Source organism: Pelecanus crispus, chromosome W (genome assembly GCF_030463565.1).
Source record: "Pelecanus crispus isolate bPelCri1 chromosome W, bPelCri1.pri, whole genome shotgun sequence".
NCBI classification, from domain to species: Eukaryota; Metazoa; Chordata; class Aves; order Pelecaniformes; family Pelecanidae; genus Pelecanus; species Pelecanus crispus.
The window spans coordinates 3500924-3520154 of NC_134675.1; the positions used below are offsets into that span (position 1 = coordinate 3500924).

Sequence of the window (19231 nt, forward strand, 5' to 3'; positions counted from 1 at the left end):
ATTTTCCTGCTTCATGGAATCAGGAAGGTGCCCAAGAAGGAACTTCTGGGCACTTCCTTTCCAAAACCAAAGCAAAGTGACTTCAGACTATGTCCAGACCTTGAAAGTGGCCTCAGAGATCTCCCTTTGAAATCTCTCACTTTGAAGCAAATGTGATCATTCTTAAAACTATGTCAGGAGATAGGCTGTGGCAGGGCAATCTAATGCTTACCTGACATATGAAGTCCAAGATCAATTAACTTTCCAAGACATGAAAAGACAGTAAAATGTAATCTTGCAGCATATGAACAGAAATAATTGAATATCATAATTTCTGGCCTAGAATGCTGTAGAAGTATACATCGCTATGTCTAAGCATATTAAAACAGGTCCCAAGAGGGTAATCTCTAGTCCCTCTGAGACTTGGAGCTTGTAGTCCATGCTCCTGGCAGAAGGTCTGGTGCAGGCTGCAAAATAAATATTTCTGATTTAAGGAACTTTTCTGGTAGAATCTCACCATTCCCAGCTACTTTGAAGATGCAGTCAAAAAAGACCTTAAAATCATCCAGCTGGACAGCAGATATACCAGGTTCTTTCTTGGAGTCACGGAGGCCTCTCTGACTTGGAGTAATCCCTCCCAGCCAAGGACTGTCAAGAGGAATAAAGCCAGCAGGCAATACAGCACACACTGTCCCTTGTCACATCACTCTGCTGCACTTAGCAGAAAAAACAGGCCTCCACTATAGGCTGCCACAGAAAGCAGGAAGGTGAGTTGAGTGTGCAGATGCCAGTGCAGGTAAGACCTCATGGCTCTGACAACCCAAGAATGCAGCATTGCTAAAAATCCATAATCTCTCTTAAGACCTAGGTTACCAAAGATTTATGTACATTAAATGCTTGACAAACTGAACTTCTACTGTACATGTAGACAAAAATTCATACCTTATGTGGCTTTGCTGTGCTTTTAACCACAACATTTGTATCTTTTTTTATTTGTGTAAATCAGGATCACATTCACAGTGCCCATATTAAAAAGAAATCTTTCCTACCAAGTCAACTCTAGGGAATATCTAATTGATCACTAGAGAAAGCAGAAAACTTGTCAAGGGTGACTCTGAGCATGCTCTAATTTCAACTTGCCCCTTCAGGGGACTAGTCTAGGCACACTAGCCAGCTGAGCTAGGAGCCAATAGCTGTGCAAATATTTACCATAATTAACTATACATAGAGGCAAACTAATAACAGAGCCAGCCATACACATGCAAATTTTCAGCATGGATGAGATTTCCTAGTGCTGCTGAAGTGTTCGGCATGCATACCTTGGGAGAATGTATCAGCATAAGAGAATCTACTGTATCCTGGGTAACTGGAGGAGTTGTCACAATAGGTTTTGAATACACAATGCATACTGCTGAGTTTAAGGAAAAGGCGCAGCTTACACTTAACCTGTCTTAATCCTTATACTATCAGTTTTCTACCTTCAAAGCTGCTTGTCAACAGCTTTGACATCAACACTATTATTCCCCTTTTATGGTTTGAGAAACCTACTTAAAAAGATGAAACAATGTGCTGAAGGCACGAGTCCACTGCCAGACAGGTACTCTTTGGCATTTATCAAATATCCTATTTATATTCAGGTCCCAGGTCACACGTGCTGCTCACTCAGTACTTCTGAAGCCTGCTGGGGATCGCTGGTCTAAGCCATCAGTTTCCAAACTGGTGATATAGTCACTCGTAGCAGTAAACATGCTAATTCAAACAGCAAGCACTGCTATTGCTTTCATCATATCAGCACAGCACAACTAAAGCCTCTTTCTATGGTGACTATAGATAACCTGTTCAAAGGGGTGACTTTTGCATTTGGGGGGCCCAGAGAGGGATCCCAAACATTCCAACATTTCATTCTTGAGTTTTAAAATAGTCTGCACCATAATTTTCTTTGTTTCTTTGTTTTAAATGCTATGCTGCCCTGAACTCTTTACAAATCTTCATGTTCTTGTCTGGATTCCTGACTGTGATAGCCTGCTGCTCAGAGTGAGAACCGCCACCATATTTTCTCTAATAATATTGCTACCATAAGAAAACTGGAGATACGTTACTAAACTCAACATCCTCTTGAAAAAATGCAGCTGAAACTCTGCACCTTCTCTTTTAGCAACCATCTGAGAGCATTTCTACAAAGTATATGCCTATAAAAGGATTGGTGTGGGGCTTTAATTTTGGTGTGTAGTTACAGCCAATGCCCAAAAAACATGAGACAATAAATGTTTGAGGAAATGTGTTTTGATATGCTAAAAATGTCCCTTTTCAAAATAAAGACAATCATATCAATAAAGTCTCTTATTTACAGACTTTCATTCAGTCTTTAAGTGCTTCAGGTGCTTTAGAAGTGAAACAAATTTGTTTGTGAAAACTGAAGCACAGAAATTTCCAGCAACATGCTTAATGTCACAAATCCTAGGGAGCAAAAGCACTAGGAATAGAATGTAATACCCTACTCACTGACTCCACTAGCTTTACCATGTGTTACAAGCTATTTTATATCCTTTTCACACTGAACTAGGCCCAGAGAGGGAAGGAGGGGGGAGAAAATGCATCAGAATCTCTCAGAATGCAAGGTGTGTGGGGGGGAAACTACGTTAGGTATTTCTGGACTGCTTCTCACCATAGCATAGCATTTATGGATCTAAATGTAACAGAAATTTGGATGGAATGATAAGCAGCTTTTTGCTATTACAAACAATGGAAAGAAGAGTAGGATAGAAAATCTGTCTGTTTTCTTTTCCTCATATTGAGATTTTAACAATTTAATGATAGCAGTAGTAGCATAGATATAAAATCACCTGTGTGAGCTGAGAGAGGTGAATGAGGCCAAGGCAGAGCTGGAGACTGGCCATTGCCCATAAAACTCTTCCTGTTGCTTGTTCTACAACTGTGGCAAAAGGAGAGGAAAGAAAACATTAGCATCAGAAATACAGCAGGTACCACATATGGACATTCTGAAATTTTGCTACTTTGTTCGTTCACTTCCCAGTCTCCTATTAAAAATCAGAGCTAGTGTTGGTTTTGTAGGATTCGTTCATGTCCAGGAAGTCTATGATCACTCTGGACAATGGAAAAGGCAGTAGTTTACAAAGAAAATGCACCATAGATACTTTTCAGGCTTGCACGTTTGCCGTTCTGTGCTAAGACCAGCATTACACTGTAGAGTCATTTACAAAAAGGTCTTCCCTGTCTGCAGCTTGTTTCTCTGCCATACACTTTTTATAGTGTATAAAAATATACAAGCTGTTCTGGTTTCAGCTGTGATAAAGATAATTTTCTTCCTAGTAGTTGACATAGTGCTGTGTTTTGGAATTAGGATGAGAATACTGTGATAACACACTGATGCTTTAGTAGTGCTTACACTAGTCAAGGACTTTTCAGCTTCTCATGCCATGCCAGCAAGAAGCTGGGAGGAGACACAGACAGGATAGTTGACCCAAACTGGCCAAAGGGGTACTCCATACCATATAGAATGATAGAATCATAGAATCGTTTAGGTTGGAAAAGACCTTTAAGATCATCCAGTCCAACCATTAACCTAAAATTACCAAGTCCACCACTAAACCAATTAAGGGTAGAGTAATAATTTCATGTTTCCTGGCTTGGTGGCTGGATTATTTATAATGAAAGTAAAAACTAGGAATCATTAAGATTGGAAAGGACCTCTAAGATCATCAGTCCAATCATCAACCCAACACCACCATGCCCACTAAACCATGTCCCAAAGTGCCACGTCCGCCCGTTTTTCGAACTCTTCCAGGGATGGTGACTCCACCACCTCTCTGGGCAGCCTGTTCCAATGCTTGACCACCCTTTCCGTAAAGAAATTTTTCCTAATATCCAATCTAAACCTCCCCTGGCACAGCTTGAGCCCATTTCCTCTCATCCTATCGCTAACTACTTGGGAGAAGAGACCAACACCCACCTCACTACAACCTCCTTTCAGGGAGTTGTAGAGAGCAATAAGGTCTCCCCTCAGCCTCCTCTTCTCCAGACTAAACAGCCCCAGTTCCCTCAGCCGCTCCTCATAAGGCCTGTGCTCCAGACCCTTCACCAGCTTCGTTGCCCTTCTCTGGACACGCTCCAGCACCTCAATGTCTTTCTTGCAGTGAGGGGCCCAAAACTGGACACAGTATTCCAGGTGCGGCCTCACCAGTGCCGAGTACAGGGGGACAATCACCTCCCTGCTCCTGCTGGCCACACTATTCCTGATACAAGCCAGGATGCTGTTGGCCTTCTTGGCCGCCTGGGCACACTGCTGGCTCATGTTCAGCCAGCTGTCAACCAACACCCCCAGGTCCTTTTTGGCCAGTCAGCTTTCCAGCCACTCTTCCCCAAGCCTGCAGCGTTGCATGGGGTTGTTGTGACCCAAGTGCAGGACCTGTCACTTGGCGTTTTTGAACCTCATACAGCTGGCCTCGGCCCATCAATCCAGCCTGTCCAGGTCCCTCTGCAGGGCCATCCTACCCTCGAGCAGATCGACACTCCCACCCAGTCTGGCCTCATCTGCAAACTTACTGAGGGTGCACTTAATCCCCTCATCCAGATTGTTGATAAAGATGTTAAACAAGACTGGCCCCAAAACAGAAGTGTCCCATTGGTCTTGTTCATGTAGACTTTAAGAAATGATCCCTAGAGCTGCTCTCAGGTTTCATCTTATAGGTGAGTAGTTCAAGTAATGTGCATGCAGTATGGACAATCAGAAGACCAGGTTCGAGGAGAGCTAGAATATTAGATGTGGCAGGCACGCCCAATGCATGCTAGAAATCTAGCACCCTAATGAAATGAGACGTTGTTGAACACAGTTTTAGTACAGGGGTAATGTGTTTACATATATTATAACATCTGCCAGGTTTAAGATGATTTGGAGTCACATTTTAAGCATTATTCTTTTTTACATTGAGGTGTTTCTATTCTAATAAAAATATGCAGATTAAACATGCAGGTAATGATATAAAGTTATGACAGCTAGTATAAGTACCTTGTTTTATGGAAAAGCTCATATGAAAAACATTTTTTTTACTTATGGACATCGCTAGTGTCAGAGGAGGGATTAGAGTTTGAGAACTTCTGGCTTAGTGTTCTGTGTTATGCAGTGGCCTCTTTGGAGGCATAGTCACGTTGCACATAGTGCCACACAACCAAAAGTAAGGATGGAGGCACATTTTTCATTCTAGTTTTCATACACATTTACAAATATTTCACCTGAATAGAGGGCATTGACAAAGCAATTGGAAAAGGGGTAAAAACGCTCAGCCTCTGGAGGTGACTTCTGTCAAGTGTGAAAGAAAGGTATCCCTTCAAGGAGGATGTTACATGTCACCAGGCAAGTGGACCACCATGGAGAGAGGTATCCGGTACCTGAGGGAATTAGGTGTGCTGGAGGTGGTTTATAGTGACCTGAACGATGAGCAGTTACCCAAAGATCCAGATGAAGTCAGGTGCACACAACCCATGTGGCGGAAGGTGGTACAGAGCACACCAGCGTTGTATGCCAACTGATTGGAAGTAATGACCTGGAAAGATGAAGAGGAACCAATGGTGGATGAAGTGGCTGGCCAACTCTGGCAATACAAAGAAAGTATCTCTTCCTCTCTACAGGCCTGCATCTCAGCTGCGGAAAGACTGTCCCAGGAGGTCCAGCAACTCAAAGAGAATAGTTCCTACTCTCCATCTGTACAGACCAGTATCTCAGCCATTAGGAGTAAGCGTCCCTCTGCTCAAGGATATAGAGGATACACACCATGGGGCACCCTCTGGTTTTACCTGCGTCACCACGGAGAGGACATGAGGAAGTGGGATAGACATATACCTCAAACCTAGAGGCATGGGTGAGTGAGTTGCAAGGTGTCCTGGTTTCAGCTGGGATAGAGTTAATTTTCTTCCTAATAGCAGGCACAGTGCTGTCTTTTGGATTTAGGATGAGAAGAATGCTGATAACACACTGATGTTTTGCTTGTTGCTAAGTACTGCTTATGCTAGTCAAGGACTTTTCAGCTTCCCATGCTCTGCCAGGTACACAAGAAACTGGGAGGGGGCACAGCCAGAATAGTTGATCCAAACTACCCAAAGGGCTATTCCATACCATATGACATCATGCTCAGTATATAAACTGGGGGGGGGGTTGGCCGGGGAGCAGCGATCGCTGCTCGGGAACTGTCTGGGTATCAGTCGGCGGGTGGTGAGCAATTGCATTGTGCATCACTTGCTTTGTATATTATTATTATTATTATTTTATTGTTACTATTATCATTACTATTTTACTTTCTTCCTATTATTAAACTGTTCTTATCTCAACCCAGGAGTGTTTCTCACTCTTACTCCTCTGATTCTCTCCCCCATCCCATCGGGGTAGGGGGAGTGAGCGAGCGGCTGCGTGGTGCTTAGTTGCTGGCTGGGGCTAAACCACGACACAAGGAAAAAGAATCACACAAGGAGGTTCATCCAGGAAAATTGCTGTTCCAGTTCCCAATGGGCAGTTCCCCAGAAAAAGTAGAAGGATAGATCTTACTCCAGATTTTAACGAAGGAACTCCTGACGCATATGTACAAGAAGTGAACAACGAATACTACAACCAGGACTAGAGGGGCCCTGCCTTGAGCCAGGTGGAGGAAAGGGACAACCGGGTGTACTGGACTGTGTGGATTCAATGGCCTGGCAGATTGGTGGGTGATTCCCTCCTGCGGGGAACTGAGGGCCCGATCTGCCACCCGGACCCATTCCACAGGGAAGTCTGCTGCCTCCCTGGGGCCCGGGTTAGGGACGTTACTAGGAAACTGCCTGACCTCGTGAGGCCCTCCGATTATTATCCACTGCTGGTTGTACAGGTGGGCAGTGATGAGATTACACATAGAAGTCCTAAGGCAATGAAGAAGGACTTCAGGGCACTGGGGCGATTGGTCGCAGGATTGGGAGCGCAGGTAGTGTTTTCCTCAATCCCGTCAGTGGCAGCTAGGAGTGCTGAAAGGAACGGGAAAACTCACCTGATTAACAGGTGGCTCAGAGGCTGGTGCCGTCGGTGGAACTTTGGGTTTTTCGATCATGGGGAGGTTTACACAGCACCGGGCGTGCTGGCGGCAGATGGAGATCGGCTGTCTCCAAAGGGGAAAAGGATTCTCACTCATGAGTTGACGGGACTCATTGAGAGGGCTTTAAACTAGGTTTGAAGGGGGAAGGGGAAGGGGATATAAACGGGCCCACTAGTGAGGAGCCCAGGGGCGGCATGGCAACATTGGGGGTGAAATCGATAGCCCGGCTCAAGTGCATGTACACCAATGCACGTAGCATGGGCAACAAACAGGAGGAGCTGGAAGCCCTTGTGCAGCAGGATAGCTATGACATAGTCGCCATCACAGAAACGTGGTGGGACGACTCTCATGACTGGAGTGCTGCACTGGATGGCTATAAGCTCTTCAGAAGGGATAGGCAGGGAAGGAGAGGCGGTGGGGTGGCTCTGTATGTTAGGGAGTGTTTCGATTGTATAGAGCTCGACAGTGGTGATGATAAGGTCGAGTGTTTATGGGTAAGGATGAGGGGGAAGGCCAACAAGGCGGATGTCCTGTTGGGAGTCTGCTATAGACCACCCAACCAGGATGTAGAGGTAGATGAAGCGTTCTATAAGCAGCTGGCAGAAGTCTTGCATTCGCTAGCCCTTGTTCTCGTGGGGGACTTGAACTTGCCGGACATCTGCTGGAAATACAACACAGCAGAGAGGCAACAGTCTCAAAAGTTCCTAGAGCATGTGGGAGATAACTTTCTGACGCAGCTGGTAAGCGAGCCTACCAGGGGAGGTGCCTCGCTTGACCTGCTGTTTACTAATAGAGAAGGGCTTCTGGGAAATGTCGAGGTCGGAGGCCGTCTCGGGCTTAGCGACCACGATATGATAAAGTTCTTGATTCTGAGTGATGCCAAGCAGAGGGGCAGCAAAACTGTTACGATGGACTTCCGGAGGGCAGACATTGGCCTGTTCAGGACCCTGGTTGGGAAAGTCCCTTGGGAGGCAGTCCTGAAAGGGAAAGGGGTCCGGGAAGGCTTGGCCTTCTTCAAGAAGGAAGTCTTAAGGGCACAGGAGCGGGCTGTCCCCGTGTGCCGTAAGACCAACCGGCGGGGAAAATGACCAGCCTGGCTGACTAGGGAGCTTTTGCGGGGACTCAGGGAAAAAAGGAGAGTCTACCACCTTTGGAAGAAGGGGCGGGCAACTCAGGAGGAGTACAGGGATCTTGTGAGGTCATGCAGGGAGGAAATTAGAAAGGCAAAAGCCCAGCTAGAACTCAATCTGGCCAGTGCTGTAAAAGACAATAAAAAATGCTTTTACAAGTACATCAGCAATAAAAGGAGAGCCAAGGAGGATCTCCATCCTTTGCTGGATGTGGGGGGGAACATTGTCACCGAGGATGAGGAAAAGGCTGAGGTACTTAATGCCTTCTTTGCCTCTGTGTTTAACAGCCAGACCGGTCATCCCCAGGGTACTCAGCCCCCTGAGCTAGAAGATAGGGACGGGGAGCAGAATGGAGCCCCCATAATCCAGGAGGAAGCAGTTAATGACCTGCTATGCCACCTGGATGCTCACAAGTCTATGGGGCCAGATGGGATCCACCCGAGAGTATTGAGGGAGCTGGCGGAGGAGCTCACCAAGCCACTTTCCATCATCTATCAGCAGTCCTGGTTAACAGGGGAGGTCCCTGATGACTGGAGGATTGCCAATGTGACGCCCATCTACACGAAGGGCCGGAAGGAGGACCTGGGGAACTACAGGCCTGTCAGCCTGACCTCGGTGCCAGGAAAGATTATGGAGAGGTTCATCTTGAGTGAACTCAACAGGCAAGTACAGGTCAACCAGGGGATCAGGCCCAGCCAGCATGGGTTCATGAAAGGCAGGTCTTGCTTGACCAACCTGATCTCCTTCTATGACCTGGTGACCCGCCTGGCAGATGATGGAAAGGCTGTGGATGTCATTTCCCTGGACGTTAGCAAAGCTTTTGACACCGTCTCCCATAATATTCTCCTTGGGAAGCTGGCAGCTCATGGCTTGGATGGGCGTAGTCTTCGCTGGGTAAAAAACTGGTTGGGTGGCCGAGCCCAGAGACTAGTGGTAAATGGAGTTAAGTCCAGTTGTCGGCCGGTCACGAGTGATGTTCCCCAGGGCTCTGTTTTGGGGCCAGCCTTGTTTAATACCTTTATCGATGATCTGGATGAGGGAATTGAGTGCACCCTCAGTAAGTTTGCAGACGACACCAAACTGGGTGGGAGTGTCGATCTGCTGGAGGGTAGGATGGCACTTGATAGAGGGGGCTTACGATCTGACTGTAATTTGGAATATGCATTCTCCAAAACCCCACAACGCCTAAGAAAGCTTGTGTTTCCTTTTTGCTAGTTGGTGGGGACATAGCTGTTATTTTGTTGATCACATCCATTGGGATCTGACGATGTCCATCTTGCCATTTTATTCCTAAAAATTGGATCTCCTGTGCAGGTCCCTTGACCTTACTTTGTTTTATGGCAAAAGCAGCCTTCAGAAGGATTTGGACTATCTTCTTTCCCTTCTCAAAAACTTCTTCTGCTGTATTGCCCCACACAGTGATGGCATCAATGTACTGCAGATGTTCTGGAGCTTCACCCTGTTCCAGTGCCGTCTGGATCAGTCCATGGCAAATGGTGGGGCTGTGCTTCCACCCCTGGGGCAGTCGGTTCCAGGTGTACTGAACACCCCTCCAGGTAAAAGCAAACTGGGGCCTGCACTCTGCTGCCAAAGGGATGGAGAAAAATGCATTAGCAATGTCAATTGTGGCACACCACTTGGCTGCCTTTGACTCCGGTTCGTATTGAAGTTCTAGCATGTCTGGCACGGCAGCACTCAGTGGTGGTGTAACTTCGTTCAGGCCACGATAGTCCACTGTTAGTCTCCACTCCCCATTAGACTTTCGCACTGGCCATATGGGACTGTTAAAGGGTGAGCGAGTCTTCCTAATCACTCCCTGGCTCTCCAGGCGACGAATCAGGTTATGGATGGGAATCAGGGAGTCTCGGCTGGTGCAATATTGCCGCCGGTGCACTGTTGTGGTAGCGATTGGCACCTGTTGTTCTTCGACCCTCAGCAACCCCACAATCGAAGGGTCCTCTGAGAGACCGGGCAAGGTGGACAACTGTTTAATTTCCTCTGTCTCCAAGGCAGCTATACCAAAAGCCCACCGGTACCCTTTTGGGTCCTTGAAATACCCTCTCCTGAGGTAGTCTATGCCAAGGATGCACGGAGCGTCTGGGCCAGTCACAATGGGGTGCTTCTGCCACTCATTCCCAGTTAGGCTCACTTCAGCCTCCAGTACAGTGAGCTGTTGGGATCCCCCTGTCACTCCAGAAATACAGATGGGTTCTGCCCCTCTATAGCTTGATGGCATTAGGGTACACTGTGCACCGGTGTCCACTAGAGCCTTCTACTCCTGTGGGTGGTCACCATCTCATTTATGGGTTCTTCCTCCTCTGGTTCTCGTGATGGCCCTGGTTCATCTTCATCCCTTACTAAACGAGCTGATTTTCTTGTGTATTTTTTCTTCTGTATAGGGGCAACTGATACCGACACAGGTTGGTTCTCTGGTTTAGCCACGGTGCCTGTCACTGGGGTTGGAGTAGCTTCAGTGCCTGTGGCTGTGGTTGGAGTGACCACAGTGCCTGTCATCTTGTCATCAGATCCAGAGACCTTCTCTTTCTTTTGAGGGTACTGAATAGTGTCGACCATGGCTCGATAGGCATGGGCCAGTCCCCAGCATGTTGCAATGATTTGTGTCTCTCTGGAGCTGCCAGGGTGACAGCATACTTTCTCCAAATACTTTACTAGTTCTTCAGGATTCTGCACTTGTTCAGGGGTGAAGTTCCAAAACACTGGAGGTGCCCACTGCCCTAGGTACTTGCCCATACTATCCCACACACCCTGCCACTCATAACTCTCCAGCCTTGGGGCAGATCTCTGTATGATATTCTTAAATTGCTTACTAACCTTTGTCAAAACTGAAACAGTATTCCCAAGAAATAGCAATAGATGTATCTTAACTACCCAAGGATGTTCAAGATACTGAAAATTTATTGTAATGAAGGAGGAAACATCATAGAAGGAGGTAGCGAAGGTGCCATTCTGTATTTCCTCCACAAAAAACCTCTCAGAGGAAGAGGTATAATTGCTAATCCTCTCCACAATGTGATACCCGAAGTACAGTAATGGCTTCAGTACAAACCCAAGATACCAAATATTGCTCAAGGTCAGTGTTTTAATAACAAATCTCCCAGGCAAAACATCACTAATCACTGCAGAGCACAGCAAACTGCAAAAAACAACACCGATCTTTAACATGTACAGCAACAAAAGGAGCATGGTGCAAATCAGATGAACTAATATTGTGACCGGCAACTGTTAACAGACTCCTTAATACACTCTGGTCAATCTGTTATTATCTCAAACCCTTCGTGCCCCACATTGGGCGCCAAAAAGGACTGTCGTGGTTTAGCCCCAGCCAGCAACTAAGCACCACGCAGCCACTCGCTCACTCCCCCTACCCCGATGGGATGGGGGAGAGAATCGGAGGAGTAAGAGTGAGAAACACTCCTGGGTTGAGATAAGAACAGTTTAATAATTGAAATAAAGTAAAATAGTAATGATAATAGTAACAATATAATAATGATAATAATAATAATAATATACAAAGCAAGTGATGCACAATGCAATTGCTCACCACCCGCCGACCAATACCCAGACAGCTCCCGAGCAGCGATTGCTGTCCCCCAGCCAACCCCCCCCAGTTTCTGTACTGAGCATGACATCATATGTTATGGAATAGCCCTTGGGGCAGTTTGGATCAACTATTCTGGCTGTGCCCCCTCCCAGTGTCTTGTGCACCTGGCAGAGCATGGGAAGCTGAAAAGTCCTTGACTAGCATAAGCAGTACTTAGCAACAACTAAAACATCAGTGTGTGATCAGCATTCTTCTCATCCTAAATCCAAACCACAGCACTGTGCCTGCTACTAGGAAGGAAATTAACTCTATCCCAGCTGAAACCAGGACATACGGGAAGGTGAGGAAGGCACCTTGCCCACTGAAATCCGAAAAGTCATTTGGGATAATGCAGCTGAATTTGAGAGAAAATTCCAGTCCTGGTGGTATCCAGTTAATTTCACTTATAACCCTACTGATGGCAAGTCACCGCTTTTGTTTTAACAATACACGATGCTTCGGTATACACCATATACCCAATCATCACGTTAGGGTTGAATCACAATGGTACCATATTCTATCCTTTAGAGCATAAAGTGTGGGCCCAACGAAATGGAAACAAATGGCAAACTGTTCATGTCAATGCATGCATTGTACGTGAACAGCAAGGATTCATTTCTGAGAGTAATAATACCATCAAAGCTCAAGACATTTGTCTTGACACTGAACGAAATGTTTGTCATTTTGAAATACAACCCAACGAAGCCCCTGAAACTGTACTAGTATATATTGGGAAAGGATGTGTTTGTATGAGAACCCTTTGTGATTTTTTATTAGTAGATGACATTACTGTAGATATAAGCAATTACTCAAATATTTGTGTTTGTAACTTTACTAAAATTGTAGGATGTGACTTCAATTATTCAGCTCCTGTTACATCTTATGAACTGCTACGATCTAACTATACATTGTATCAACATTTACTACCTACTCCTATTGGAATGAATCTCACATTGGTGAGGAAACTGTTGCAACAGAATGACCTGGACCAACTGCTAAAACACATCTGGAAAAATGGACACAGAACTCTCATCACTGTTCATCATGATGCTGAGGAGATATACCATGTCTTGGAAAGAGTGAAGAAAGACGGAGAACACCACTGGTGGGACACTCTATTTGGATGGTCACCAAACGCAACAGGAGTTCTAAATAGGATGCTCCACCCTGTAGTTGTTTTACTAATACTTGCTGTATCGTGTCTTATTTTAACCATTGCTTTATATTTTAAGCTTTGGATTATGATGAAACATTTGTCTCATCTAGTATCCCCACCAGATGTGTATATACTCGACGATCCTCACTACAAAAACATATGTGATGCACCCAATACATTCCAAATATCGTTAAGCTTGAGCGACTATAGTCACGGGGTGGATTATGTGGAGTGATTGCTGGAGGTGACTTAGACATTAGACTTAGATTTACGATTTCAAGAAAGGCACAGCATTGAAGAAGCTTTCCGGGTGGAATGCAGCTGGATGCAAGGAATCTATCCCACAAGGAGTTCCCTAAGCCTGCAACCTTGGATGTCGGCAACATCAGGGGAGCCTGGTGCGCTGGCTCTAAGGGGAGTTGCCCAGAGGGAGGAGTGGTGTGGAGACACCACGGCCAAGCTCTGTGATAAGGGAACTCGGAGGGGCACCACGGCACCGATAAGCTGCATAATTGATACCCTGAGCCGACAAACTGCCATGATTTTGACAAAATGCTGTCCTTTTGGTAAACTTTGCTCATTATAATATCATTATAATACCAAAACACACCTCCATCCCAAAACCTACCCACCTCCAAGGTGAGACCACTCCTCACTGAGCCTGCGCTCTGAATTTTTCTGAGCCTATACCTTTAAAATGAAGCAAGAAAGTTTTACACCAATCGTAACAAAAGTATGTATGACTAGAGTCCCTCAAGCTCCACCTGAAAGGTAAAAATACTATAAATTGGCCTAAGAGAGAGGGGATGTTAGGGAAGATACCATCGTGTACTACTCTGACCTCTGGGATCAGTCGATGGGCTGAGCCTCTCTTCCCCCCCATCAGGACGCCTTTGGGTAAGAATCTAACACTTGGTTATACCAAGTGCCTCCCCGGGAAACTTAGAAACCTCTATAGAGTTGCTTTTATGTCTTTTGATGCATCTGTATTGTCCAAAGCTTTGGTATTTGCATGTGCCTTGCAGTCAGTGAATTTATCGCCGGTAATCCAAAGAACCTGTGTGTCTGTTGCTTTAATAAATTGCTTTGATTTATTGGTCTAGCGTGATAGTGGTCATTGAACGTGACCAGATGCTTTAAGTGTGGCCGTGGTAGTTCATGCAGCACGACTAGATGAAAGGTGCCTATGTTATTTGTGCATCTGTAATCGTGATAGTTCAGTGTACTGAATGCGACCGGACTTATAACGATAAATTGGGTACCTTCCAAAGCCCTCTTGACGCAACATATTCCTCCCAACAACAAAAAACCAACCCAACTATGACACTATAGGTAGATACAATGGTGCTTTTTGGTTGAAAAAGTCTTTGGAATAAATGATAAATTTATTTTATATTTATTTTAAACGTTCTTACTCTAGATTTTATCTAAAACTAAGTAATGACTGGATTTTTTTGTTGTTCAAAACTGTACAATGATTTCAGACTGTAGCCTTCCTTCTTTAGGCTGCAATGGAGTCAATTTGCAAAAACTATGCAAAACTGGAGTGAGTCAATTTTGTTCCAAGACTTCTAAAGAAGATCTGTTCATAAATGAGAACCACCCCTACTTTCTACTCTCAAGAACAAAACCACTTGGTCCAATGTGCAGAAGAGCCCAATGGTGAGAAGCATTATTACTCCTTATATATGTAATAGTATGACGAGCCCTCATTGTTCTAGACATCATACAAACACAACAAATGACATCTTCTGCTGGAAAGCTCTTACACAGTCTAAAAACCCAGGCATAACACATGGACGAGACAAACATCTCCAACAGGTTAAAATAGGATGTGGATGAGGTAAGGTGACAGAAAAAGCATGTGCTACAATTCTTGGCCATCAGGAAGAGTAATCAACTCACTACTCATCTGGCCCATTAGCCCATTATCTAATTTAAGGTTTCTATTTGCATCACAGCAGAAGTATGCCTGAAGAAGTGATGTACAGAAAGGATAAAACCACCATTTCTGCAGTCTTTGCTTTTGTTTGGAAAACGTTTTATGCCTTGAGAACACCACCATCAGAGGATTCAAGAAAAAGAAAAAAAAGTGGAACTGGTCCAAAATCTACTTCAGTTCCCTCATAGTCATAGCCTAGTCATAAAGCCAGGAGCAAATCTACCTTCCACATCAGTTTCCCTTGTTCTGTAAGATTTTTACAAGGGAACGGTAGCCCTCACTTTTGACATAGGACTTGTAAGAATCCATTGATTAATAAATAAAGAATTCAGTAGATTAATGGGAATTGTTCTCATAAAATAATGAGAATTAAAAAACAAATTACTTGAAAACAAAAAAAACTGATACTGTACACTTCTTACCATATGAACATAAAGCACCACATTCGTTCCAAACCATAATATAAAGAATTATATTTTAAACTACTTGGATTTCTACTGTATTTGAAGTGGAAGTCCTATATTTGCCTTCACTTATCTTGAATAGTTGTGTTGATAGCATTTGCTGCCTTTGCCCTCAGGATGACTATCGTCTAGTGATAAGTGGAGTCATCCACTCATGGTTTGAGATTTATTTTTACATAATCTTGGTATCTATCAGAAAAGCGGTTTTGTAAAAATACAAAGTTTGCAGATAAGAAAAATTATTTTTGATGGCACAAACTGTTCAGGTGAAATATTTGTAAATGTGTATGAAAACTAGAATGAAAAATGTGCCTCCATCCTTACTTTTGGTTGTGTGGCACTATGTGCAACGTGACTATGCCTCCAAAGAGGCCACTGCATAACACAGAACACTAAGCCAGAAGTTCTCAAACTCTAATCCCTCCTCTGACACTAGCGATGTCCATAAGTAAAAAAAATGTTTTTCATATGAGCTTTTCCATAAAACAAGGTACTTATACTAGCTGTCATAACTTTATATCATTACCTGCATGTTTAATCTGCATATTTTTATTAGAATAGAAACACCTCAATGTAAAAAAGAATAATGCTTAAAATGTGACTCCAAATCATCTTAAACCTGGCAGATGTTATAATATATGTAAACACATTACCCCTGTACTAAAACTGTGTTCAACAACGTCTCATTTCATTAGGGTGCTAGATTTCTAGCATGCATTGGGCGTGCCTGCCACATCTAATATTCTAGCTCTCCTCGAACCTGGTCTTCTGATTGTCCATACTGCATGCACATTACTTGAACTACTCACCTATAAGATGAAACCTGAGAGCAGCTCTAGGGATCATTTCTTAAAGTCTACATGAACAAGACCAATGGGACACTTCTGTTTTGGGGCCAGTCTTGTTTAACATCTTTATCAACAATCTGGATGAGGGGATTAAGTGCACCCTCAGTAAGTTTGCAGATGAGGCCAGACTGGGTGGGAGTGTCGATCTGCTCGAGGGTAGGATGGCCCTGCAGAGGGACCTGGACAGGCTGGATTGATGGGCCGAGGCCAACTGTATGAGGTTCAAAAACGCCAAGTGACAGGTCCTGCACTTGGGTCACAACAACCCCATGCAACGCTGCAGGCTTGGGGAAGAGTGGCTGGAAAGCTGACTGGCCAAAAAGGACCTGGGGGTGTTGGTTGACAGCTGGCTGAACATGAGCCAGCAGTGTGCCCAGGTGGCCAAGGAGGCCAACAGCATCCTGGCTTGTATCAGGAATAGTGTGGCCAGCAGGAGCAGGGAGGTGATTGTCCCCCTGTACTCGGCACTGGTGAGGCCGCACCTGGAATACTGTGTCCAGTTTTGGGCCCCTCACTGCAAGAAAGACATTGAGGTGCTGGAGCATGTCCAGAGAAGGGCAACGAAGCTGGTGAAGGGTCTGGAGCACAGGCCTTATGAGGAGCGGCTGAGGGAACTGGGGTTGTTTAGCCTGGAGAAGAGGAGGCTGAGGGGAGACCTTATTGCTCTCTACAACTCCCTGAAAGGAGGTTGTAGTGAGGTGGGTGTTGGTCTCTTCTCCCAAGTAGGTAGCGATAGGACGAGAGGAAATGGGCTCAAGCTGTGCCAGGGGAGGTTTAGATTGGATATTAGGAAAAATTTCTTCATGGAAAGGGTAGTCAAGCATTGGAACAGGCTGCCCAGAGAGGTAGTGGAGTCACCATCCCTGGAAGTGTTCAAAAACCGGGTAGATGTGGCACTTTGGGACATGGTTTAGTGGGCATGGTGGTGTTGGGTTGATGATTGGACTGATGATCTTAGAGGTCCTTTCCAATCTTAATGATTCCTAGTTTTTACTTTCATTATAAATAATCCAGCCACCAAGCAAGGAAACATGAAATTGCTACTCTACTGTTAATTGCTTTAGTGGTGGACTGGATAGTGTTAGGTTAATGGTTGGACTGGATGATCTTAAAGGTCTTTTCCAACCTAAATGATTCTATGATTCTCCCTCCTATTGCACTACAGTCTTCCAACAGCACCTCAGCATGACTGGTTCCTTCATACAACTCCCACAGACTTCATCTTTTCAGACCGTCTGGCCCACCCAAGATAGAAAATAAGAACATGACTCTCCCCACCCATGCTCTAACACACACCCAACACTCCCACAGAGACCTGGGCCAAACACTCCCAGCGCAGACAGAAGCCACACTGTGCTGTTGGCCTGTAGGCCAGCTTCCCGAGGCAGGTGCCTTTCAGAAAACACAACTTTATTGCTCCCTCTGTATGACTTAATTGTCCCTTCAATTTTTCCATACCTACTGAGGCAGAAAACACAGACAGTCCTTTGGATAGATGACCTTCTCTTCAGATTATTGTTTCCTTCTATTAATATCCATCTTTGACCCTTGGACGATATTTAGGCAGTCACAGTCCCAAAGAACATACAGAACATTTTTTATGTTTATAAAAAGACTGGCCCAATGTCTCTGAGGCCATTACTAAGGATAGTGGGAGAGACAATAGCATAAGCAATAAATTAGTATTGGTAAAACACAGCTAACTTAAGGAACAAGAATCAAAAGAAAGCTGGCCAATCTTTCACATTACCTTGACTGGGAGAGCCAAATTACTAAATCTCTAACACTATTACTCTGTCTTGCTTCCTGTAGACTGTCAGAGTAAGTGATCCTACTGGTTTCTTCTTGGCTTATAATTTGTGAATCAGAAAAAGGAAACACATGATGGTTAAAAGGCATTAATTTATAGATAATGCTGAATGCTTAGGTCTGACCTACACAAACAATTTGCATATTTAATAAAATAATCTAGCATATTCAAATACTCTAGTATGTTTTGTATTTCCTTTGAAATATTTCCTTTACAGAAAAGGAAAAAGAAGCAGTTTGTTGTTCTAAGGATTGAGGAAGACATGTAAGAAAAAAAGTGAAGAAACTTCATTTTCAAACTTGGAAAAAATAGGAAGAAGCATCATTTTTGGTTTTGAAATTTTATTCCGCCAACAGAAATCAAAGTCTTGCAAAAGATGATAATATTTTGACATTTGGCAAGACAGAACAGCACATGTGAGACACAATCAAGCATGAAGGAAAAAAAAACAGATAGAAGTGTATTTCCCAACAGAACTCATGTTCTCTCATTAGTCATAGGTCACAGATGAGAGCAGATGCCTCCAAACAGAACAGTTCAATCATCAAAACATGGCAGAAGGGCCAAGAAAGAAGCCCAATCAGCAAGCCTCAGGTAAGGAAAAAAAATACAGGCTTACTTACAAAATGTGTTACATATTTTCTTTATCCTTTACGTGGGGGAAGCAAAATGAAGATGTTCTGATAAGACTTGATGGTACAGTGAAGTGACATAATCATCCTTTTGTGTAGGGTGTTCATAGACAGTGAATAGAGCATATAGGATTTGTCTGACTGCCTTTACTTCTACTATTACAGCACTTATGGAAATTCCCTTAACATACCCACGGCATAAGAAAAAGCTAGACAGGCCTAGACTCACTGCAAAAACAAATCTGTAAAACAAATGTACACAACATACTTTTTATTATTTAACTCCAAGAGGGTTAACAGTATTATCACAAAGGACATTAATTATGACTTCTCACTGAACAACACTGTCAGATGAATGAGTTAACGTTCACGCATCCTCATACCAGTTTCTATAAAAGGGAATTAAAAAAGCCATGTGTTGATTTACATTATGAAAACTGTTCTGACAACAATTCTGGTAAACACCAAGGCATCTGTTGGTAGAAACATAAAAGTCTGTTTTATTCCTAACATCAGTATCTAACTTCCATTTCATCAAGGACTAGATTATTATGCTTATGTTTGAACTACATTAAATCTGTAAATATATATTTATA

General features: G+C 44.2%; 1 protein-coding gene across 1 annotated transcript in view; it reads right to left on the bottom strand.

The window, feature by feature from the left end:
* Positions 1-19231, bottom strand: part of LOC142596567 (microtubule-associated serine/threonine-protein kinase 4-like) — a 166428-nt gene that overhangs the window by 123390 nt on the left and 23807 nt on the right. The window contains 1 exon segment of the mRNA XM_075725749.1: positions 2823-2911. Coding sequence (XP_075581864.1) covers positions 2823-2911 — 89 coding nt within the window.